The sequence below is a fragment of the Molossus molossus genome, unplaced genomic scaffold (genome assembly GCF_014108415.1).
Source record: "Molossus molossus isolate mMolMol1 unplaced genomic scaffold, mMolMol1.p scaffold_m16_p_21, whole genome shotgun sequence".
NCBI classification, from domain to species: Eukaryota; Metazoa; Chordata; class Mammalia; order Chiroptera; family Molossidae; genus Molossus; species Molossus molossus.
In genome coordinates, this window is record NW_023425357.1 from 18,302,613 (window position 1) to 18,328,340 (window position 25,728).

Genomic DNA, 25,728 nt, shown 5'->3' on the forward strand with positions numbered 1-25,728 from the left:
TGCAGACGAGTGGTCCTGGGACCAGGACTACTTAAGCTTTGACGTGTGCACCACTGTGTGGGGACTGGAGGCACATCTAGGGCTCTGAGTGGGGAACTGGCTTTGGGGATGGCGGTTGGCCTGGCCTGAGCAGCATCCTTCCTGACCTCTCCAGCCCAGGACCCTCTGCTGGCATAGGTCCAGCCCTGCCAGGGACAGTTCCAACACACAGAAACTGAGGCACAGCACTCACTGGGGGCCAGGGCCCAAGGGCAGAGTGCAATTCCTTTCTGGGTTGGAGGGAACTGCACGAGGCCTGGGGGGGCGCTCCATGTCCTAGCCTCCACCATCTGGGGTCTCTAAATAGCAGGTGGGCCCAGCGGATGTCGAGAGGTGGCCGGGCCCGTGCTGTGGGGAGGGTGCAGGATGTGGGCCCAGGTACGTAGAAACAGCACCACCAGGGAAAGACAGCTGCTTATCAAAATATTTTATTTTAGGAGACCCCTCAAAAAAAGACCCTCCACATTAGACAGACGCCCAACAATACCCTTGGCCTTTTTTTTTTTGGTCTTTTCTTTTTTTTCATTTTCAAATCAACTAAAACAATTTGATGCTTAAAATAAAAGACAGGAAATATTTCCCAGTCAGACTTTAGTCAAGAATATATATATTTTGATCCTGGGGACGGGCAGGGCGGGGAGTTCTCAGTAGCACTGGTGTCCTGTCCGCAGCAGGAGCCGAGCGAGGCCCGGCACGCAGCAGGGTGCGAACTCGCCTGCTAGCAGAGGGAGGAAAAGACGACGGGGGAACGTAAGGGCCGGCTGATCCGGGCGTCTGGGACTTAAAATTTACATAAAACTGTGCCATGTCCTCGCTCGGTGCTATCTGCCTGCCTGCCTGCCTGTCTGTCTCTGCTCTGGGAAGGACTGGTCAGTGTGGTCGGGAGAAGGCTGAGGTTCAGCATCATCTTCATTACGTGTGTGTGGCTTCTTTTCCAGCTGAGAAACTTTTTTTTTCTTTTTTAATTTTTAAAAAGAATCACAGCCAAAATAAGACATTAACTGCAAAATCCAAAATGGCTGCGCTTACCCTATTTATAAAAACACAAGAGTCTTTGCCTCCGGTAGGAGCCGAGCCCGCGGGGCCCATTACACTTTCCCGGGAATCTTGGCCCGCTTGCGAGCAATGGCGTCCTCCACCGCCTTGAGCTGTTTTAGAAGCTCCTCCCGCCGCGACAGCGTGCTGGCCTTCCCTGATTTGGTGCCCACGGAGGCGGCGGTGCCAGCGTCTGAGGCTTTACCAGGCACACTTGTGACCTTGCTGGAGCTCTTGGACTGGGGTGACAGTTGACGCTTCCTGTGAGGAGGAAGGGGTGGTTAGAGGGGTCTAAGTGCTTCTCCCCTCCCCAGTGAATGGGGGCCCCCCACAGTGGATGAGCATCCAGGGCCCAGCCTGGCACCTGCTAACCTGTCACTCCCACTTCTGGTCCTGGTGCCCGGACTCTCTGTGGCAAGGTGAAACCCTGCACTGCTAACTCAGGAGGAGCCCTGAGGCCCCAGGGCCCCGGCGTGTGTGGGACTTTCCCATACCCCGCCTGACTCCACACTGCACAGTGCAGGTGCACAGGGACTCAGCCAATTTCCTGGGAAAAGGAAATTACTTTCTGTGCTTGAAATAGAAGGTATAAAAGAGCTGTGACCTCTTCCCACCCCACCCCCCAGCTCAGGCCGTGAGCTGAGTGAGCTGCGGGCCATGGCCATTCCTCATTCCAGGGCCCAGCGTGGGCAGAGTGGGACGTGTGGGCTGCCCTCTTGCCCACAGACCTAAGCCCGGCTCTAAGACACTCCCCAACTGCCTCCGAGCCTGCTGGCCCTCCCCGAGGCAAAGGAGCCGTGTGGTGTGGTGTGGCTGGGGCCCGGGCGGGCACTCACCTGTCTGGCAAGGCTACAGGAGCCTTGGAATTCTGGCCTCTCTGCCGCTCTGGCTTTGGGGAGCTGAGTCTCCCGCCTGACTTCCGGTCCCGAGAACCTGGGACAACGTAAGACCAGGGTCCAGTTACACATGTGGCTGGCAGCAAAGAGAGCACAGGCTATGGATGCTAGTGACCCTGCTCCGGAGAGCTGTGACAGCTCCGCACAGCTTCCTCATTTTTACAGGAAGAGGCAGAAGGGCAGAGCCGCGGAGAAAGGGGAAGGGGGGGCACTGATTATGTCAGGGAACAAGGGCCCAGGAAAACCCCGAAAATGAGCTCCAGTTTGGGCTCCAGGTTTCCCAAGCCAGCATCCAGACCACTGAGCCGTCAGACTGTGCTCCCCGAACACCAGGACCGGCCCTCCCTGCGTGCGCCCGTCCCCACGGCCTGGGCGGAGCTCCCAGCCGCATGCTCCTCGCGCGATCGCAGATGAGACCAGCATTCCATCAGCCAGCTTGTGACAAAACCCCCAAAACAAAAAGTCCAATGCCACGCCTGCTAACTGTTGCTTTGGGAAATAGTTATTTTTCATAAAAAACATTTGTGTTAAAATATAGTAGCATATCACTGTTATCTAAAAAGAAATATTGAACATTTTTCTAGTATTAACTTCCAATGCTATAAATATCGATAATTCAAAAGATCAGAGGAGTTCCTTGGGGTCCTCAATATTTTAAAATAATGGACAAGGCCCTGGCCCCTCCGCACTCACCTCGGTCTGGGGATAAGTTGGCCCGCTTGGCTGGAGGAGGGCTCGGCCTGTCCTTGTCGGAGGGCTCGTATCGCTTCCTGCTCCCTTTGTCAGTGGCCTGAAATAACGGGGGGAGCACAGTGAGGGCGCAGGGCCTGAGGTACTGGCCACTGGGTGGAACGTCCTCACAGCCAGACCTGCTCTCTGCTCCCCTCTTCTGGGCTCCCTCTTCACCATGTGGCCTGAGTGAAGCAGGGCCCGCGGCTTGGGGCCTTATTCTGTGTAGCGAAGGTGCCAGCAGAGATGCTGTGCTCCTTGTGGGGGCCATGAGCTGGGACAAGACTTCAGCAGACTCAGCCTCTCACCCTTCCAGCCCCATGGGGCCTTGGGCACATCAACTCACAGAAGCCAGGTTTGCTTTGCTGTCTGTCCCAGTGCTGCCCTATGGGAAGTGGCCGGCACAGGCACAGGGAGGAGGGCCAAGGGTGCAGGTTCTCACGGACAGGGAGCATCCACCCCAGGGATGCTGATGTCCCAGGACACACTATAGGAACCCACCTACCCTGTGCCCACAGGCCCTCCATTTCCCACAGGGCTGTCCATCAGGGCAGGTGGGGGAGCAAGGGTGCTATCCGGCAACCAAGTTCAAAAGGCCATTTGCTGCCCCGACCTGGTCTCAGTCCCAGGATGACCCTGAGGTGTGTGGTTCCCTGTGGCCTCACCTTGTTCAGCAGTGTCAACTTGATCTCCTTGTGTGCCACAAATGTGCCCTGCTGGGGCTGCCCAGGGGGCGCCTGCTGGGGGGTTGCGGGCTGTTGGGAGGATTTACTGCCTGTGGAAGATTTCGAGGATTTGGGTGGCTGTGTGGATGAATCCCTTTTCCGCTTATCCTCTTTAACACCATCTTCTTTTTTAGATTTTCCTGCTGACAAGAAAGGCTCAGTCACGGTCCCTGACACCTCAGTGGTTTCCCAGGGGCCACTCGGTGGAGCGGTGCAGCATCGAGCAGGCGATGTGTGTGCAGGGACGGCACCGGGAGGGCTCTGTGTTGTCTGACCAGCGGTGCGAGTGCTCAGCAAGGCGACGTGCACCCTCCCTTCCATGACCGCCTGCCTCTCCTCTGGAGACAGCACCCAGGACACAAGGAGCCCCCCTACCTTTCTCCTTCTTGGTCTGGGCTGGGGTGGGGGACCGTGAGCTGGCTGAGGACACAGGGCTGGCTAGGTCAGCGTACATGTCGTCCGAGTCCACGCTGTGCACTGAGCTGCTGCTCGACGTGGCGCTGGACACTGAGGAGACGCTGCTCACGCTCAGGGACCTAGACACATACACCCCTTTTGTGCCGCACGTCCCCGACCGGAAGACGGTTGATGAGGGGTTTCTAGGTCTACTTTCCCCATTTCCCGATTTTAAGGAATGTGTACCCACCAAACCTGAAATTTCAGAGGGAACTCTGGGTAGTTTAAGGTGCCACATAGCACAGAGATGTTCACACTGTTTGCTGGGCAAGGACATATGACTTAGTGTGACCCAAGAGTCAGTGATGACAGAATTGAGTGTCAGTTACTGAGGTACAACAAAGGGAGAGCCTCAACCTGCAGTGACAACAGACTAGATGGAAGACTGCTCCGACCCACGGCATGTCTCAGGAAAGCACGACCGTGACGCCAGTCTCACAGGTCCTTGTTGTCGGCGCTCACTACCAAGGACGGGAAATGCACGCAGCTACGTCGTCTCTGCTGAGTGCCATCTCCTTAGCCCCCAGAAAGCACCAGCCAGTTTCCTAAGGTTGTCAGATGCTGGCATGGGGATGGGGAAAGACAGCCCAAGATTTTTAAAAGTTAGGTCTTTACACTTCTTTAGAAAGACCTGGGCAAATGTATATAAACCACGCTGCCTAGAAATAAGAGAGAAAGTTGGACTAAAAAAAATCCAAGGACTGATCCAATACTGTCTTCTTTTTAAACACCTAAATAGAATTTTTTTTTCTACTATTTTTCTCAGATTTTAAAAAATTGGCTGTCCCCGGCTGCCCAGGCACAGCAGGCCGGGCAGGACCCACCCTCCATACAAACACAGGCAAGACGCCTGGGTGCCAGCCTCCCTGTCACACTGAACTGGAAGCGCCCTGGCTTCCCCCACATGCTTGGAGCCACTGGGCCAGGCTCCTACTACGTGAGCACCAGCCCACTCTCTTCCCTCGTCCAGGCGGGGAAGCCAGCCACCTGCTCCCCAACAGCACTGGTACGGCTGCCAGCTGTTAACCTCAGGCTGCCTGAGGGAGAAGGAACGCCCGAACTTGAGGTGACCGCTCCCAAGTTCCTGGACCCTGGCTGGAGGCCGGGGCAGAAGTTGATGGGGATGGGAGCCAGAGAGGTGTTGACAATGACCTGGATCTGGAACTTGAGCCGCTGTAGCTGCTGCCGCTGCCGCTGCCACTGATGGTTCGCCTGCAACACAACCAAAAGTCCCGCCACTCACACCTCTGCAGACCCACAGAGGGCACCGCCTCTCCTCGAAACACATGTTTGACCAGTAACTTGCCACAGACTTGGAAGTGGACAGGGCTCTATTTTCTTTCACATGTACGTTTTTCTCAAAAAAAAAACCCAACAAAACACACAGAAAACTTCTCTTTAGCATCCCCCTCCCCACCACTGCCTCTTTCCAGGGAAGATTCTGGGTGTTAAGGGAATGCCTTCCCTCCTCAGGTGGAGCAGTGAGAGGGGCTCATGCCTCCCACTCTCCTCATGGGGAAACAGGCTCAGTGAGGTGACATGACTCCACCAAAACCTCACAGGTCAGGGCAGGATGGGTCCCTGTCCTGGGCTGCTTTGCCCAGAGTGCCCCCTCTCCCAGCCCTGGCACCAAAGGAAGTCCCCACGAGTCTCCTGGAAGTTGTGTGCTCACCTCCTGGGGGGAGTCCTGGCTTGGCGCTCCCTCCTCCTGGCTTCCCGAGGGTCTCCTGGTTTGGCAGGCTCGGGGGCGGGGGCAGTGGTCTTGGGGGCCTGTGCTGGGGCTGGAGGTGGGGCTGGCTTCTTCACGGCCTTCTCTCTGTGTCATGAGATGGAAGGAGGTCAGCCCTGGTGGAGGGGCCCAGCCAACGACCGCAGAGGGTGTCACCGAGAAGCCAGGTAGGCTGTTGATCCTCTATCACATCAGGTTCCTGGAGTGTTTCTGAAGCTATAAAGCACCAGCCCTACTTCCCCTCACAGGTAGGAGCCGGAGGTTCATCGGCAGCAAGATGGCTCATCAGAGCTCTCGAGAATAGCTGACATTTGGCACTGAGCTTCCCGAGACCTCCTGCCCTGCGTGTGGGGGTGGCCCCTCAAGGGTGTTGGGGCATGCTCACATGCGATTGGTTGCCTCCCACAGGACCCTGACTGTGGTCGGGATGGAACCTGCAACCCAGGCACATACCCTTGACTGAGAATTGAACCCGTGACCCTTCGGTCTGTGGACCAACGCTCTAACCTCTGAGCCAAACCAGCCAGAGCCCAAAGTTTTTTTTACTGTCAGTGTGGAAAAACACTGCCAATTGTTTTAGTGATGCTAAGCACTCCTGACTCGGAGCACAGAGCATGTGCCTATCAGACACCTTGTCAACACAGTGACCTCAGCAGGAACCAAAGCAAGTGGGTCCACATGCCCACCTCTAGGGGTCCTGTCTAAAGTTCCCATGGAGCTTCTCCACATAAGCAACATGAGGGAGGGAAAAGGCTGGATGCTGCCAGCCTGGCCTGACCACTGGGCACTTACCCTGCTTTCCCAGGAGGCAGAGCTGGCTCCCCCTTGGTTCTGACAGAAGGTCTGTGCGGGGAAGGAGTTGGAGATGGGGACGGGGATGAGGAAAAGGACCGGGACCTAGGGAGGAAACAGGTGTGAGAAGGGAGCACCACAGTGCCCTTGTCCGAGTCTGAGCTTGCTGGGAATGCCACCTTACATTCACAGAGAAGGCCACCATGAGTTTCTCCTTATTGGCCTCAGACTTAAAAATGGGTTTCAGACAGTTCTTGGTCATTTCATAAAATACATCTCCAGAGGGGAAAGGAGAGTGCTGGGGGACAGCTGGTAACACCACCAGTGAGTCCTCCTGAGGCCGAGCCATGGGGCATGGGGCTGTGTGGGCAAGACGGGAGGGCACGTGTGTGAGCCTATGCAGTCCCAACTAGGAGACACACAGCTGACCAGGCCATGGCAGCAAGGAAGAAACGGAAGGTCAAGTGGGGCACCTGAGACCCAGGTGGCTGACAGGTGAGGGTGCTGAGGGTGGCCCCGAGAGTGGCCAGCAACACAGGCTCACGAACAGACGTGACATTGCTACGAGGCAGAGACTGGCCTGGCCCAGGGAGTGTTCCAGCTAAAAGAAATCGCGATGAATTCATTTGGACACAAGCTGCAGGGGTCGGAAGGATGGACAAAGCGCTGGGCTGGGTGGAGGTATGGAAGGCATGGCCTGGCCGGGCTGCTGGCGCCACCACTGCAGGATTCACACATCAAAGGAGGAAACCCTTTGAAAGGCTTATGGGTTTGCCCCCCCCCACTTAGAAAATCATGGAAGATTTTCTACCTTTTCAGGAAAGCAACACCAACAGCTAAGCTAAAAGCAAACTTTCGCAGTCACACATGCTGCAATGTACGAGGACAGAGCCGTTCAGGAAAAATGCTCATTTCTCCTCCCTCCTACTCGCTCCCTTGGCCAGGCAGCCTGCCATGAGACAGGAAGGAATGCCAGGCTCACTTCCAAGAAGCTCCTGTAACACTGTGTAGCCCCGAATCTGCAGCTGGGGTGGGGGTCGGCGCCGCAGAGAACTCCCTCCCTGCCCATTCCTCAGAAGGTGCTACGGAGCCAACGCCCTCACGGGTGCCGCAGGTGGCGCTCTGCTCTCGTTCTCGGGGGCCACGGGAACCAGGGAGTCTGCCGAGTGATGGACTCTGGAACGGGGTCCCAGCCAGATATCAGTGAGTACAAACACAAGCCAAAGGGAAGGTCAAGCAGCAAAGAAAGTACACCTAGTTTTGTGGAAATGGCTAAGAAGTCTATGTCTAAATCGAAAATATCCTGAAACTGGTTCAGAACACAGGGCTTTGTCCTGAGTGGAGTTTCTTCAGAACTGAGTGATGAGGAAGCCGAGCATCCTCCTTGGGGTCCACCTCCTGGAAGGGCAGCCAGGCTCCCACCACTCTCTCCGCTCGCTGCTGAGCCCTCCCCCGTGCTAACTCAGTGAGGAGCCTAGCAAGCCGGCCAGCTGCCGATTCTCTCTCCTGCTGTCTGCCGCCTCAGGCTTTGTCGCAGCTGTCCCAGCCCTGCCCCTGATCTGCCCCTGACCTTAGAGACTCAACATCATGGGCCTTCTTCCCCATCTCTCTGCGTCCACTGCATACATACAGGAAAACTGTAGGTAACTCCCACACACTGTGATTTCCAAAATTTCTAAATTTCCCAGCTTGGCCTCAGGTTTCTTCCCACAGCTCACCAGCTTGTTTCTTAAATGGAGCCACACAAAGTTTCTCCTCCGATCAGTGTCTTTTCTGTCTTCCCTCATCTCCGAGGGACAGCATTCCGACTGTCCCACGACCGGCAGCTGCTCTACAGCCCTGGGCACTGCTTCGACGTCCAGCAGGGAACCCGTGAGGCCCAGGGCTCAGAGCTGACGCTCTAGACACCCTTAGAAAAAGGTTTGCTTTTCTTTTTCAAGGCTGTTACTATGCACAAGATTCCACATTCATGAAAAACAGGCCCACACGTTATCTATCGTTTGTTCTACAGCCCACTTAAGATGTTACCTTGACCACCAGATTCAATAGCTCCAATGAGATAATGCTGTTCTGATCCTCTACACAACTGTCCTAGAGTAAGACTTGCTGCCCGGAAGGAGTGCCACTGTGGGACAGACCACCTCAAGACAAACTGGTCCCTGCATCTGGAGATATACTTCCCAAAGAAGTGCGTGTGTGCGTGTATGTGGGTGGAGCCTGATTTCTGGTATTAGCACACCTCCAAAACAGGCCCACATAGGTGCCGTTTCTGAACTGTCCCCTGACATGCACTGTGTGTTAAGATCTCCCAGTGCCTGCAGTTAGTTGGCACCTCACTGTGTATTCTGCAGAATTTACCACGATATACCTAACTTGGTGAGACAGTTCTGAAAACAAGAGTACCTGGAAGAACACTGTCAAGATAGAGACCTGCCAGCATATAGGCAACTTGGGCCACACCCAGAGGTATATCCAAGTTCAGGGCTCCCATTGAGCCCCAGGGACTTACCTGGACCGGCTGCCTGAGAAGGAGCTGTGTCTGGAAGACCGGCTAGAGTAGGAACTGTAGGATGAGGACCGGGACCGAGACCGGGACGAACCAGAGCCAGAGTAGGATGAGGACCGTGAAGATGACCTAGAGTATCCAAGGGGGACAAAGGAGAGGCCAGGTCTTCCTCCACCCCTGCCCTGCCCACAGGTGCCAGGACTGCTGTCCTTGAATGCAGGCCCGGACACATAACTATACTCACACCCAGATACACGCCCCCCACACCCATCCAGATACACCTCCCTCACATAGATACACCCACCCAGATACACACCCCTCAAGACACACCCACATAGAGCCCTCCCATACAGACACATCCAACCAGATGCACTCCCCACTCACACAGACACACACACACCTGTCCTTCGGACACACTGCAGTCCCATCCCTCTTCTGGGGGGAACAGTGTTTAGAGACCAGGACCTACCTGGATGCTGGGCATCTCCCTGTTGCTGTGAAACAGTTCCCAGGCCTTCAGTGCACAGAGCCAGGACACGTGTGCCTGTGTGTGCAGGGTCTGACTGTGCAGACCCATGTGTGTATTTCTCTAGCTGTCCATCTGGGCATGCAGTGAGCCCTGACTCCACACCGGTATCTTCAGTCCCTGCCTAGCACTACGGCTCCCCTGGACTCCCCCTTTCCGATCTGCAATGCCCACACTTCCTCACTTGTGTGCAAAGAGCTCGTGTCCACACAGATTTCAGAGCTGCTAACCCAACTCCCAGGAGAAACAGAGGACTGACGAGGGGACGGACCCAGGCTGTTCCGCTGGTTTCCCCTCAGGGTCTCCGGGAGTGACCCAGCAGGCGCTCTCCCCTCACACACACCCGGACCCCTGCCCCGCTCACTGGCCAGCTCCGAGCTGCCTGCATCCTGGCTGACCTCAGCATGTGAAGCTGTAACAAGGTTCTCAGTGCCAGTCTAGTTTGCTGCTGACGCTCCAGCACCCAGCTACTCAGGAAGTTGAGAACTATAGCCCGGTTAGTCCCACTGACTCTCCCAGGCCAGCCAGGTTTCACCCCTCCGGCGTTTATGAACTAGCTGTTCGCACCAGCCTGCCTCCTCACCTGGAGGAGTTAGAGGCAGAGGCTGATGAGGCTGATGTTTTTCGACGCCTTTGTGCACGGCTCGGGGAGACTGATACCCCAAGTTTCTTCTTGGGGGACTTGGACCGGCGCCAAGGGTCTTTCCACTCATCGGCTCGCTTCACCTGTGGCCCGGTGGAGGCTGCCTCCTTCTTTGGTGGCTCAGCTTGACGGCTGCAAACACAGAGGGGTCGGCAATTCTCAGGCCACCTCCCACTGGACAGGGCTGCTACTGTGTGAAAGAAACTGAGAAGTGAGAGTAGGACCTCATTGGCTTATTTGAGAAATGCCTGAAAAACAAAGGGTCATCCACAAGATGTAGTAGATGCTCCATCACAACAACACTTACCTCGGGCGAGACGAGCACAGCACACTCCGCACGTGGCTTCTGCTCACGCGTGCCTTGTTCAGGGCAGCACCCATCTTTCTCCTCCACCATACTCACCACGCCGGTGTTTCCTTTTTTGAGTATAATTACTTATTGAATTCCTATCTTCCCCACTATGCTGTAAGCTCTGGGAAGGACAGGGATGGAGTCACAGCCTTATCTAACACATATTTTCTAGAGCTGGTACACGGTGGGTACACAATAAATACTTCTAAAATTAAAGGGTAATAAAGTATTTTTTGTTTTCAAGTGCATTAGAAATTTTGTGAGTTATCAAACCCAACTCTTTTTTTTTTTTTTTTTTGATATTTTGTTCAGATAGAGTGAGAGGGATCAAACCCAACTCTTAAAAAAAGATTGGTTTGCCCTGGCTGGTTTGGCTCAGCGGTTAGAGCGTTGGCCTGCGGTCCTGAGAGACACGGGTTCGGTTCCCGCTAAGGGCATGTACCTTGGTTGCAGTTTGTCCCCAGCCCTGGTTGGTTGTGCGGGTGGCAGCCACTAGATGTGTCCCTTTCACATCGATGTTTCTCTCTCTCTCTCTCTCTCTCTCTTCCTCTCTCTCCCTCCCACTCTGTCTGTACAAAAATAGGAAAATTGTCCTCGGATGAGGATAAAATAAAAAATAAAAATAAGAAAAAGATTGGTTTAATCCACTCCTGATTAAAACCCAAGAGAGAGAGAAGAGATGGGAAAGCAGCCAGAGGAAGTCACAAGTGCTCCTATACAACAGCTATGAACTACAACTGTCCAGACTGAGGTCTGGTGGGTTAGCAAGAGGAGAATCTGCTGGGCTCAGTGGCAACTCTTCCCAATTCCTGGCCAAACTAAGTAAATACTGATTACAGGTGGAAACGAATCAAGGCCTCAACATGAAAGCCACACTCTGCACGGAGAACCTGGGAGTGGTGAGAGGCAGCAGTCACCGGTCCTGACTGTGGGAGCCCACCCACCGCTGTCCAGGAGCTCAGGGGAGAGAAAATGGGAGCGGAAGGCTCAGCAGCCCTTGGGAAGAAGCTCAGCACCCAACCAGAAACACCCACAAATCTAAACATCCTCACTTAAATACAAGTTGACGTGGAGTCCCAGAACCACTAACAGTGGTTTAATATGAAAGTATCTGCTGGCCCTGTGATTTTAATTAATGAAAAAATTATGAGTTCATTTAAAATTTAGAAAATACAGAAAGTACAGACAAGAAAATAAAAATCCTGTTATATCACTCCACCGGATAGCCAACATTCGGCATCTTGACATTTCCTTTCCACCTCTCTCTCATTTTCCAAGATGCACACTCACACGTGTGCCCACACTCACTCTAAACCAGCTGGGACCTGCCTGTGACTGCCTGGTCAGCAGCAGGACCATCTCTTCCCATGTCATCCACCTGTGGAGACAAGGTCTTCTTGACTGTGTGGTAATTCACTATCAGGTGTTATATAATCTGAACATTTCTACACTGTTAGCTGTTCTTTAACTTTAAAAAACACAAATAACATTAAAATTACCCTTTATATATAAATCTTACGAACATCTTGTTTTCTAAGGGCAAATTCCTAAGAAGTGAAACCAGTGGGGCAAAGGAAATGAGAATTATACAGGTTTGTGGTAAATTGTCAAACATTTCCCCCTAAAGTGAAACTGACTTGTAATAACCCCACCATCATGAGGTGCCCATTTTACCCGACTCTCAACAATGCGGGGTTCCAGTGAAATACCATAAGCACCACCAAATAAAAATAAACCCCAATCCTGACAACTGTGGGGTCTCAAGGTCTGGGTGGTGCATACTAAATGCTATTCTTGCTAAATGTTAAAATGTGTTTTGCATATGCAGCTGTAACCTGATGAGCCTAACTGGAACCCGACAATTGCTCACACAGAAATGGGCTCTCATCTGATCCCAGGGGCACCTCCAGGCTGGAGAGCTCTGTCTTCTGTGCTTTCTGGCACCTGTGAATTACAGTCGCCTGCCTTGTTCTTGGCCAATGTTCTAGTAAGCGCTTCATTTATGAGGAACTGAACACTTTCCCAGGCTATTTGCTTTTTATTGTGTTTGGTGGTAGTGTTTGACATATAACATTTTCACTGTCAAAGCATTCCTTTTCCTTTTCTTGGATGGCTTCTTTTAGGCTTACAGAGTCTTTCTCCATTCCAGGTCACATTCAATTGCATTTTTCTTCTAGTTGATCTAGAGTTTCTTCCTTTCAACTATTCCTGAAGCACTGGCTAACCAGCTTTTCTCCATTTGTGACATGATGCCATCTTTGATGTATAAATTCTTATTCTGAGGGGGGAGTGCTCATGGGCTGAGCTCTCCCTTTATCTATTCTCATTCTGGAATCATATCTGCAGACACGTCCACAATATACAGATGGTTCCCAACTTAAAATGGTTCAACTATGATTTTTCAACTTCACAGTGATGTAAAATACACACTCAATAGAAACTACACTTCACATTTTAATCTTTTCCCAGGCTAGTGATATTTGGTATGATAGTTTCAAGTAATGCTGGGCAGCAGCAGGTCCTAGTCAGCCACAAAATTGTCAACAACCAGTACTCTACAGTGCAGGCATAATTTTATTACATGATTTTGCCCAACTGCAGGCTTATGTGAGTGTTCTGAGCACATTTAAGGCAGGATAAGCTAAGCTATGATGTTTGGTAGGTTAGGTGTATTAAATTCAATTTTGACTTATGATATGTTCAATTTACTATTGGGTTTATTGGGATGTAACCCCATTGTAAGTTGAGGAGCATCTGTAGTTAAAATTCCCAATACTCTTACTTTTCAAAGATTTCTTGGTATGTCCTACCTATGTTTATCTACAGATCTTTAGCATCACAGCCAGACCCTGCTCCCCCAGTCCCACTGGGCTTTAGATTAGAATGTTATTAAATTTATTAATAGTATCTTGCCATTATTCATGTCTTCTTTTATGGGTATCAGCAAATGATAATAAGTTTTCTTTATAAAGGGTCCTGCCTTTTTAGAGTAGATTTTGTTATTATTATGAATTCTCCACCACCAGGATCTCAGCATCTTGGATTATACTTGGCCTTGCTATGACCATCATCCAGTTATCATAACACATAAAACTATTACCTGCTGATATTTTCAGAACTGTTTATTAAACCAATCCATCAATCCACCAACTCGCAAGTTCCATGCCTACTATTTGCAAAGAGTTCCACACCAGGAGAAACACCCAGCATTTAAAAATTGCCCTAAGGACACACTAAATTGAGGTATAAAATCTCTGTTACCTTGGTCCAAACCCTGAGAGCTATTATCACATAAGCTCATAAGCATGTCCTCCTGGAAAAGTGATCCAGGAAGGAAGCGAAACCTGTCTGGTGATTCCAGCCTGTCACAGGCCATCTGGGAGCTGCTTTCACCTTTATAGTTCCTGTGTTATTCTCACTCTAAAAATGCAACAGGAAATGGAGCACCGTGGTCACTAGGTTTTTCTGTAGCTACCGAAGTGGCCCAGATCTGTCAACTTGCAATCCTAACACAGGGAGAGAGGAACAGATGGAAAGCAAGGGATGATTCATGATGCAACCAGGCAGTACTGAAAGTTCTTGCTGTAGTGATGGGGAAGAAGGAATGCTAAACCCTGCCCCATCACAGCATGGAAAAGAAAATCTCTGAGGCCACAGAGAGGTGGCCACACAGGACCTCAGAACCGTTTAGAGGCAGCATTTCCTCGCCAGGAAGAATCTTTCATTCACTCTAGAAATAAGACTATGAGTTTCAAGCCAAGCTGGCTCCTTTAGTAGTGCTAGAACAAGGCCTGGAGGTGTCCCAAAGTCTCTCATTTTCTAGGCGGGTGCCATGGATAGGCCTGAACACTCATATCACCCCAGAGCAACCCTACACAGATCGAGCAAACAGCTGGTGCCACCTTCCCCGAAAACATTTTAATAATATAGGTGGTACTTGGATATCGAAAATCACGATTTGGCACAAAATGAAGTTCAGGGATCACTGTGTTTCTGAGTCACTCTTTAGACCATCAAAGTCAAATATTAATGAGCTGAGCCCCATTTGATTTCTCTTCCCACACTTGGGGGACACAAACTAAGGAAGTAATATTTTCAGACTTGGATGCAAAACTTAAATCATCTATTTTAATGGTAGATGTTTAAAAAAGAATGACTGAATTAACAATCGAAATGGTCATTAAAAATTCCATTTTGGGAAAATGTTCACATTATATTGAGGAAGGGCGGAGGGAAGAGGTGCATCAGGTACGCTCCCAAACTCTGAAACCGTCACTGTGGGGATGTGCCCAGGCTGCAACAGCTGCAGTCATTTCCAGGCCATCTTTCTCCTTTTTCTCCTTGTTCTTTATAAAGTTTTTCAAACTTTCTTATATCATCATGGTTTACATTTATTACAGAAAACTCCTCAAATGTTATTTAAATTTTTTTTTCCATATCTGCAAAGAAAATCTTTTTTGTTGTTGTTAATCCTCACCTGAGGATATTTTTACCACTGATTTTTAGACAGTGGAAGGGAAGGAGGGGGAGAGGGGAAAAGAAGGGGAGAGAGAAAAGGAGAGGTGAGAGGTGCATCAATTGGTTGCGTCCCTCATGTGCCCTGACGCAGCCCTGGATCAAACCTGCGACCCTACAATATGAGGGCAAATGCTCTAACCACTGGGCAACACTGGCTCTTTTAATATGGTTGACAAGTACATACTCTCAGGGATTTTACTAGTAATTGGTTTCAGTGATGTGTTCTCATCTCTTACAGGAACCTCAGAGGAGAAAGAAAGTGCACTGCCCATGGACCTAAGGCACTGCAGGGTAAAGTAGCTCATACAGAGCACAAGGCTCTGTCCTCAGCCATCTCTAAATGAAACACGATCAGGACCAGCAGAAGTCATCCTGCACAGAGCAGCAAATTAAACCACCTCGTCAGTAAGGGAACAATGACTAGAGAACAGGGCTCAGGCTGATATGCCCTGGAAATCCTGCTGAGGCTGGTACCTCTGACCACGGAGCCCACAGCCTGGGTCCCCAGGTGGCCAAACAGGTTTGCTCAGGCTGTGGGGTCTCTCTGGTGCCTCGAGCCAATGGCAGAGAAGTAGGGCTGCTTCTACTTCTGGAGAGAGTTCAAGATACCCAAAGTGGTAACCCTTCTCTCACTGAATGACAACACCCCAGAGGAGAGCCTGGAAAATTAGAGAGACAAACTACACCCACATGGAAAACAGCAGGCTTGCCACCATTTCCACATGTGTCACCCACCAAAGCTGAAGATGTGAACAGGAAGAAAACCCAGCTGAATGGAAACAGTTGACAAGGTAGGACCTCAGTCAGGAATACTGCATCAGGAGCTGGCAGAATAGACTTGGAATTTGCATAAACATCTCTAAACAGAGAGGGGGGAAAAACCCCTCCAGCAGTCTCTGATGGAGGAAGTGGCCTTACCCAGGCACAGCTACGACACAACCTTATCTCCTGGGCACCTGATCCTTTGTTCAAGGCCATGAAGAGAGACTCCAAGGAGCAGAGGTCAGCTGTTCTATGACTGTCAAACAAAATGTCACAACAAGACACAACAAAAGGGCCTTGAGTCACATCTTACATCAGTGACAGAGGTGTTGGTGCCAATGATGCAAGGTCACCATAGTGAGTGTGTCTGGAAACTCCGACCTGGGAAGCTGCCAGGTTTGGGGTCAAAGGTAAAAACAGATTAAAAGGATGAAAGTTCTCTTCTAAAATCAAAAGGGATAAACATCTAATAAAGATAGAGGAAATGGGAATTCAAAGCATGTGGATTTTCTCTTGACTGAACTCTCTCACACCCATGTTTAGAGAAGCTCAGATACTTTTCATAGTAGCTCCTCTCCTGCTATTGCATCCGGGAACCTTTGTGGAGCATTACATTGCTCAACTCCCTTAACACTGAGTGGAACTGCCCACAGGGGTTCCCAATGTGCTTGGGGCTGCCACGCCTCTTCCCTGGACTACCCTGGTGGCCTCTCCTGCCTGGCCTCCAGTAAGTACACACTGCCTCGGAATCCCTTCCTGCCCCATGTCACACAAAGCAGGAGGCTCCCATTCCCAAATCACCTGGGTGGATACCTGTCAGCAGAAGAAACTCAGAGCCCCAATCCCTCCCTCCCTCTGGAATGCCCACCTCATGTGAAGTCCCCGTGCAATCCCCACCCAGGACTATCATTACTTTTTATGATCCACCCAGCTGGTTGTAACCCTCTCTCACCTCCACCATGCGGTATGGCCCTCTCTTTGGGACCTACACACAAGTAAGAATGTGATCTAACTTGTATTTCCCATTCACATTTCTCAACCCTGCGTCCCTCACCGGACTGAGCAGAAGGCCTGCAGCACATGCCAATACATGCTGAACCAACGAGGCCCAGTGCAAATCCCTAAAACCTGGCTTGGTGGCCCTGATGGAGTAGGGCTTTCCAAGGTGACAGTGCTTCCAAGGGAGGCTTGAGAAGGTGGGGGCAGGACAGATAGGCTTTTCCCCATCGAGGGGGGCACCTGGGGATGAAAGACCTATCACTTTAAGCCTCAGATTTTGAAAACATATTTAAACTTAATCACAATTAGGTAAACCTGAGAGAATTGTAACTACTAACAACTTACATTTTAATTTTTGGGTGAACAGAAAAAAAAATTTGTACTGTTTCAAGTGGTAGGCAGGTGTCATTAATACTTCCTGTTCCCAGGGTGAGGACTTGCTATTTGAATACATTTTCTGAATTTCCAAGAGTATGAACATTAGCTTAGATTCTTTTTATCATTTTTCCAATTCCCACCCTTGGTCCCCACAGTGAATACACAGCTGTGACTATAAACAGAGTAAGGCTCACACAGGTTTAACAATGCTTCTTTCTAATTCAGGACTGTATTTTTATCCATCTGTACTTATCTAATTCCTACCCATATCAGATGTCTATACTTAAGTCTTTTTTTTTTTTTTTTATCCTCACCCGAGGATATTTTTCCATTTTTTTGTACAGATAGAGTGGGAGGGAGAGACAGACAGAAACATCGATGTGAAGGGACACATCGAGTGGCTGCCACCCGCACGACCAACCAGGGCCGGGGACAAACTGCAACTGAAGTACGTGCCCTTAGCGGGAACCGAACCCGGGTCTCTCCAGACCGCAGGCCGACGCTCTAACCGCTGAGCCAAACTGGCCAGGGCTATACTTAAGTCTTGAATGCACGAGACAACTATTTATCTTTTCATCTTTACAAACAGCCAGACAAGTTCTGGATAATTCAGTGTGTAAGGAGTCAAGAAATTAAACAGGATACACTTAAAAAAAAAAAAAAAAATGTCCTGGGCATAAGAACTTTCTCCAAGCCAAGCCCAGAACAGATGAGAATGAGAGATTAGAAAGGTAAACAGCCAGTATGGAAAACAACATGATGTTTCCTCAAAAAATTAAAAATGAAATTGCCATTTAACCCAGTGATCCCACTTCTAGGAATATATCCTAAGAAGCCTGAAACACCAATCAGAAAGAATATATGTACCCCTATGCTCATAGTAGCACCATTTATAATAGCTAAGATCTGGAAACAGCCCTAGAGTCCATCAGTAGATGAGTGGATAAAAAGCTGTGATACATATATACAATGGAATACTATGTAGCTGTAAAAAAAAGAAAGGTCTCTTGCCCTTTATGACAGAATGAATGGACCTGGAAGGTATTATGCTAAGTGAAATAAGCTAGTCAGAGAAAGACAAGTATCACAGGATCTCACTTATTTGTAGAATCTAATGAATAAAATAAGCTGACGAACAAAATAGATCCAGAGACATGGAAGTAGGGAACAGACTGACAAACCTCAGAGGGAAGGGAGATGGGGAGGGGAGTGGGAAGAAATAAACCAAAGAACTTATCTGCATATATGCATAACTAATGGACAGAGACAACAGTGTGGTGAAGGGGAGGTGGGTAGAAGGGTGTCAATAGAGGAAAAAAGGAGGGACATCTGTAATACCTTCAACAGTAAAGATAAATAAATAAAGGCAAAACAGGTTTATTAAATTCTCAGGGGGGTGTCTTTTGTGTTAACAGAACATCAGTTACTATTTATTTTTTTAATCCTTACCCGAGGATATTTTTCCATCTATCTTCAGAGAGAGTGAGAGGGAGGGAGGGAGAAAGAAACACTGATGTGAGAGGGACACATCAAGTGGTTGCCTCCTGCACGACCCCCCCAACCAGGGCTGGGAACGAACTGCAACCAAGGTATGTGCCCCTTACTGGAATCAAACCCATGACTCACTGGTCTACAGGCCGACACTCTAACCACTGAGCCAAACCAGCCAGGGCAGATCAGTGACTAAAGCTGAGCCTAAGTGCTGGGGAATCTAACTCTGAGCAGTCTGACCGCCTGGCTCATCAGACAGCAGTTAAGTATAATGAGAGATTGGGAGTGGAGTGGGAGGCCGGGTGACCTGCCCATCACAGGGCCTTAGGATAGTGCCATCCTGCTTCCTTGGGTTACGTACATCCTGTGTGGTTGCTGAAGGCAGTCCAGGTGTGGTCATCCGACACACTCAGGATCAGCAAATGCATGCAACGCCACCATGGGGGCCAAGGTACTATCAACCCCAACTCCTAATGTTCAAATTCAGGAAATCAATGAATTTCACATATAAGATATGCATATCAATGGGATGGCACTGAAAGGTGGTCATAACTGTCCAATGCTGGAGACAAAACAGAGAGGAAACAGAGAGGAAACTGAGAGGACCAGCCCCATGCTGGGCATGGCCAGAGGAGAGGCTGTCAAGCCTAAGAAAACAGGGAGGGAAAAGTTACCATTAGCTGAGGGAAACCCAACATATATTTTTTTTCTCCAAAAAAGACAGCAAAGTCTCACAGACCAAGTCAGAGCAGACTTGAGTGACCATCACCCTTCTCTCTAGAGCAGCAGAAGGCCACACAATCTCAGCCATAGCCATAAGGGCGATTCGGAGCTAGACAGAAACACACAAGGTAGTGATCCACACTTAACTGTTATTACCCTCTCTAACCTCAGCTATTCCCTGCTCTGCACGGTGACCCTAGAACTGTGGTTCTGAGCCTTTGTGGGGAAGTTACAAATTCCTTTGTAGAAGGATGTACATGTTCCCCAACCCACCCTGAGACCCCTGGTGTGCCTCAAACTGGAGACCTGCAGGTTAGCATGCTAATACCAGGGCAACTGTGAGAGTGAACTGACTGACGGTCCACCAAACATCTCACTGACAGGCCGTGCACAGGACACTGGCAGTCCGAGATGACCAGAAACTCATCTGGGAAATAACCAGGCTTCAGTGAGTGTGAAAAAATGAGTGGGAATGGGTGCTCCCTTATGAGGACTAAGCAAATCCCCTAGGAAATGAGAAACCTACCATTTCAACCCCAAGGGGCACCAAACTTCAAACACACATCGGAATGTTTAGTATAATCAGCTTTAAAGATGACAGGCAGTCTGAGAAATTCCTCCAGGAAAGTCACAGTTACTTTTTCTATCTAGAATAAAATTAATCTGACTGCCAAAGAACATCTTAGTTTCCTCCCTCGGAAGGAAACCAAAGGATCGCGGGTTCGATTCCTGGTCAAGGGCATGTACCTGGGTTGCAGGTTCGATCCCTGGCCCCAGATGGGGTCATGTGGGAGGCAACCAATAGATACGTCTTTCTCACATCGATGTTTCTCTCTCTCTCTCTCTCTCTCTCTCTCTCTCTCTCTCTCCCTCCCTCCCTCCCTCCCTCCCTCCCCTTTCACTCTATCTAAAAAAATATCAACGGAGCCCTGGCCAGTTTGGCTCAGTGGTTAGAGCGCCGGCCTGCGGACCAGACAGTCCTGGGTTCAGTTCCCGCAAAGGACAGTCCTGGGTTCAGTTCCCGCTAAGGACACGTACCTCAGCTGCAGTTTGTCCCCGGCCCCGGTTGAGGTGGTGTGGGTGGCAACCACTCAAGTGTCTCTCTCACATGGATGTCTCACTCTCTCTCTCTCTCTTGCCCACCTCTCCCTCCCGTTCTATCTGAAGATAAATGCAAAAATGTCCTCAGGTGAGGATTAAAAAAAAAAAAAAAATCAATGGAAAAATATCCTCAGGTGAAGATTAACAACAACAGAAAAAGTCAAAACTGGCACTAATCACAACTAAGTGTCCTGCTGCAGCCATAACTCTAAAATGAAAGACTACAGTCCTGACATTTCCTTTCAGAAACACAACTTTACCCAGGAGACTGTCTAATGAAAAGGTCAAGAAGAAGGGATGACAGCTGGTTTCATCCACCAAAAAGCTGTTAGAATAAACGAATTCAGTACAGCTGCAGGATACAAAATCAACATACAAAAATCAGCTGCATGTCTATACACTAACAACAAACTATCTGAAAATGAAACAACCCCATTTACAAGTGCACCCCAAAATGAAAAAATACTCAGAAATAAATTTAACCAAGGAGATGAAAGATCTGTACACTAAAACTTACCAGACATTGATGAAAGACACAAATAATTAGAAAGATATCCCACGCTCATGTAATGGAAGAATATTGTTAAAATGTTCATACTGCCCAAAGTGATCTACAGATTCAATGCAATTCCTATAAAAATTTCAATGGCATTTTTCATAGAAATAGAAAAAAATCCTAAAATTTGTATGGAAATAAAAGAACCCAAATAGCCAAGCAATCCTGAGAAAGCGGAACAGTTGGAGGAATCACACTTCCCTACAGAGCTTTAGTAAGCAAAACAGTATGGTATTGACATAAAAACAGACACAAAGGTCAGCCCTGGCGGGTATTCCTCAGTTGGTCAGAGCATCACCCTGTATACTAAAAGGCTGTGGATTTGATTTCTGGTCAGGGCATATACCTAGGGGCGGGTTCAATCCCTGGTTGGGACATGGGAAGGCAATCAATCAATGTTCTCTCTCACACTGATGTTTTTGTTCTTCTTTTTCTCTCTCTCTCTCTTCCCCTCTAAAAACAATAAGCATATCCTCAAGTGAAGATAAAAAATCAAATGAATTAAAAAAAAAAGGAACACAGATCTATGAAACAGAATCAAGAGCCCAGAAATAAATTTTTTTTTTTTCTTTATTGACTTTTTTAGAGAGAGAGAGAGGGAGAGAGAGACACACACACACATGGATGAGAGAGAATATTGACTGGTCGCCTCCGGCATGCCCCCCACTAGGGATTGGGCTCACAACCTGGGCATGTGCCCTGACCAGGAATTGAACCGACGACCTCTTGGTACATGGATCGATGCTCAACCACAGCGACACTGGCCGGGCCAGAAATAAATTCTTAAAAAAAAAAAAAAGATTTGTTTTTCTTTATTGAATTTTAGAGATAGAGGAAGGGAGAGGGAGAGATAGAAACACTGATGAAGGAGAACATTGACTGGCCTCCTTCTGCATGCCCCCCACTGGGGATCAGGCCCACAACCTGGGCATGTGCCCTGACCGAGAATCAAACTGGTGACCACTTGGTGCATGGGTCAATGCTCAACCACTGAGCCACATCAGTTGGGCCAGAAATAAATTCATGCATATAGGGCCAACTTATATTATACAAGGGAGCCATGAATACTCAATAAGTAAAGAACAGTCGTCAATAAATGGTGCTGGAAAACTAAATATTCATGTGCAAAAAAATAAAATTGGATACCTATCTTACACTACTCATAAGAATTAACTTGAAATGAATTAAGAACTTAAATGTAAGACCTGAAACTATAAACTCCTGTAATAAAACAAAGGGAAACTGCTTCTTGACCATAGGTCTTGGCAATTTTTATGACACCTAAAGTACAAGCAACAAAAGCAAAAATAAACAAGCATGACTACATCAAACTAAAAAGCTTCTGCACAGCAAAAGAAACAATCAACAAAATGAAAAGACAACCTATAGAATGGAAGAAAATAGTTATAAACCTTGTATACGATAAAGGTTTAATATAAAAAAATATAAGAAACTCCTACAACTCAATAGGAAAATACCAAATAATCTGATTAAAAAGTGGGCAAATTGCCCTGGACGGTTGCTTAGTTGTTAGAGCACTGGTCTGTGGACCAAAGGATCTCAGGTTTAATTCTCCGTCAAGGGCACATACCTGAGTTGCAGGTTCCATCCCTGGCCCCAGCTGGGGTTATGTGGGAGGCAACCAAATGATGTCTCTCTCTCTCATATCGATGTTTCTCTCTCTCTCTCCACCCCCCCCTCCTCCATCCCTTCCATTCTATCTAAAAATCAATGGAAAAATATCCTCAGGTGATTAACCAAAACAAAAACAAAAAACAAAACCCCAAGAAATAAGGGTTTGTGAGAATGTAGAAAATGGGAAACTCTGCATTGCTGGTGGGAATGTACATTGGTGCAGCCACTATGCAAAACAGTATGCAGATTCCTCAAGAAATTAAAAATAAAATTACCACATGATCCAGCATTCCAATTCCATTTCTGCGTATATATCCAAAGGAAATAAAATCACTCTTGAGATACTGAAATATCTGTACTCCCATGTTCACTATAGCATTATTCACAATAACCAAGACATGGAAACAACCTGAGTGTCCATCAACAGATGAATGGATAAAATAAAATATGTGGTATATATATTCAATGGAAATATTCTTCAGCCATGAAAAAGGACAACCTACCATTTGTGACAACATAGATGGAACTTGAGGGCATTATGCTAAGTGAAATAAGCCAGACAAAACACTCTGTTCTCACTGTATGTTATCATATTGGACTCTAAAAAAGCCAAACTCATTTTTTTTTTTATCCTCACCCGAGGACATTTTTCCATTTTTGGTTCAGGTAGAGTGGGAGGGAGAGAGAGAAACATCGATGTGAAAGGAACACATCGAGTGGCTGCCACCCGCACAACCGACCAGGGCCGGGGACAAACTGCAACCGAGGTACGTGCCCTTAGCGGAAACCGAACCCAGGTCTCTCAGGACCGCAGATAAAAAAGCCAAACTCACTCTGGCTGGTTTGGCTCAGTGGTTGAAGCATTGGCCTGCAGACCAGAGAGTCTTGGGTTTGGTTCCCGCTAGGGGCACATACCAAAAATAAATAAATAAATAAAATAAAAAAGCCAAACTCACAAAAACAAGAGTAGAATGGTGGTTGCCATGTGCTAGGGGGTGGTGAAGGAAATGGAGAGATGTTGGTCAAATAACAAAAATTTTCAGTTATAAAGTTAAGTTCTGGGATCTAATGTATAGCATGGTGACTAGGGTTAACAACACTCTATTGTATATGTAAGTTGCTAAGAGAGTAGACCTTAAATCTTATCACCACACACACAAGAAAGGTAATTATGAAGGCGATGCTGGTGTTAACTAACCTTAGTGTAGTTACTATTCACAACATAAATGTATCAAATTATCACATTATACACCTTAAAATTACACAATGTTATATGTCAACTGTATCTAAACAAAGCTGGAAAAAAATCAGAGGCCTCTCCTTTATAAAAAAAGAAAAAGAACATCATCATGAAATGACAACCCACAGAATGGGAGAATATATTTGCAAACTAGGTATCTGATAAGAGACTTGTACCTAGAATCTATAAAGAACTATTATTTACAACTCAATGATAAAGACTACCAAATTTAAAAATGGGCAAAGGATCTGAATAGGTATTTTCCTAAAGGAGATACATATATGGCCAACAAGCACATGAAAAGATGCTCAATATCCTTAGTTATCAGACCAAAGCAAATTAAATTGTAATGAGATAGCACTTCATAGCCACTAGATGCCTATAATAAAAAAGACAAATAACAAGTGTTGGCAAGGATGCGGAAGAAATTGGAACCCTCAGGCATTTCCGGTGGAAATGTAAAATGTTGTAGCTACTTTGGAAAAGTCTAGAGTTCCTCAAAGGTTAAACACAGTTAATACATGACCCAGCAATTTCACTCCTAGGTTTTCACCCAAGAGAAATGAAAACTATGTTCACACATAAACTTGTATGTGAATGTTCATATTCATGATAGCCAAAAGGGAGAAACAACCCAAATGTCCATCAGTGGACAGTTAAACAAAAGACCATATATTATGATTCCATTCATATGAAGTGTCCAAAATACGTAAATCCAAAGACAGAAAGTGGATTACTGACTGCCAGGAGCCAGACAGGTGTTTGGGAGAAATGGGGAGTGACTGCTAACGGGCTGCTTTTTGGGGGACAAAGGTGCTTTAAAAGCGTGGTGATGGCACCACAAGTCTATGAATACTCTATAACCAATAAATGTGTGCATTTTAAATGGGTGAATTGGCCTGCTGGTGTTGCTCAGTGGTTGAGCATCGACCCCTGTACCAAGAAGTCACTGGTTCGATTCCCGGTCAAGTCACATGCCCAGGTTGTGGGCCTGATCCCCAATGGGGGGCATGCAGGAGGGGGCCAATCCATGTTCTCTCTCATCGATGTTTCCATCTCTCTCTCCTCCCTTTCTTTCTCTCTCAAATCAATAAAGGAAAAATAAATAAATAAATGGGTGTATTGTACTGTCTATGAATATTTTAATAAAGCTGTAAAAAGCACACAAAAGTTCATCAAATTCTATGATTTTCTAAAGAGGACGACCTGTCCTGCTCCAGTATTTTATTTTATTTTTTTAAAGCAGTTTTGCAGCCCGGCCGTTGATCCCAGCTCTGTGGAATTGTTTTTTTTAATTTATTTTTTGTCCTCACCCGAGGACATTTTTGCATTCATCTTTAGATAGAGCAGAAGGGAGAGAGGGAGAAGAGAGAGAGAAACATTGATGTGAGAGAGACACATCGACTGGCTGCCACCCATACGACCCCAACTGGAGCTGGGGACAAACTGCAACTGAGGTATGTGCCCTTAGCGGGAACTGAACCCGGATCTCTCTGGACCGCGAGCCAACGCTTTAACTGCTGACCAAACTGGCCAGGGCTAAATGTGTTTAAAAAGAAAAAAAGAGCTGTACAAAGTCCCAGGGACTGCCACACCTTTTGGGGCTTTGCTGTGGGGCATGTCCTCACTGCCCACCAACTGGCAGCTCTCAGGGAGCAGCATGGAACCTGCCACACAGAGAACAAGCAAAGTGGAGAGACCAGCAGTCCACCTGGAGACTCAAGGTCCTGCATTCTAGCTGCTAGAGCACCACACTGTGGCCAGCAACATGCACATCCCGCAATTCTTTTCTTTTTAATCCTCAGCCGAGGACATTTTTCCATATTTTCTTCAGATAGCGTGGGAGGGAGAGAGAGAGAGAAACATCGACGTGAAAGGGACACATCGAGTGGCTGCC

At 48.2% G+C, this 25,728-nt stretch overlaps 1 protein-coding gene across 3 annotated transcripts in view; it reads right to left on the reverse strand.

The window, feature by feature from the left end:
* Positions 1-461: 461 nt before the first annotated feature.
* The window catches only part of ZC3H18 (zinc finger CCCH-type containing 18), a 53,929-nt gene continuing 28,662 nt past the window's right edge, over positions 462-25,728 (reverse strand). The window contains exons 8-17 of one of the 3 annotated variants that reach the window (XM_036274947.1): positions 10,017-10,208; positions 8,911-9,036; positions 6,402-6,506; positions 5,553-5,696; positions 5,033-5,092; positions 3,800-3,960; positions 3,365-3,564; positions 2,664-2,760; positions 1,911-2,007; positions 462-1,335 (exon numbers count right to left, since the gene is read on the reverse strand). In XM_036274947.1, the coding sequence (XP_036130840.1) occupies positions 1,128-1,335; positions 1,911-2,007; positions 2,664-2,760; positions 3,365-3,564; positions 3,800-3,960; positions 5,033-5,092; positions 5,553-5,696; positions 6,402-6,506; positions 8,911-9,036; positions 10,017-10,208 (1,390 nt within the window). In that variant the 3' untranslated portion in view covers positions 462-1,127. Of the gene's footprint in view, positions 1,336-1,910; positions 2,008-2,663; positions 2,761-3,364; positions 3,568-3,799; positions 3,961-5,032; positions 5,093-5,552; positions 5,697-6,401; positions 6,507-8,910; positions 9,037-10,016; positions 10,209-25,728 lie in introns of all 3 variants that reach the window. The other 2 variants (XM_036274949.1, XM_036274948.1) reach the window with 2 other exon arrangements.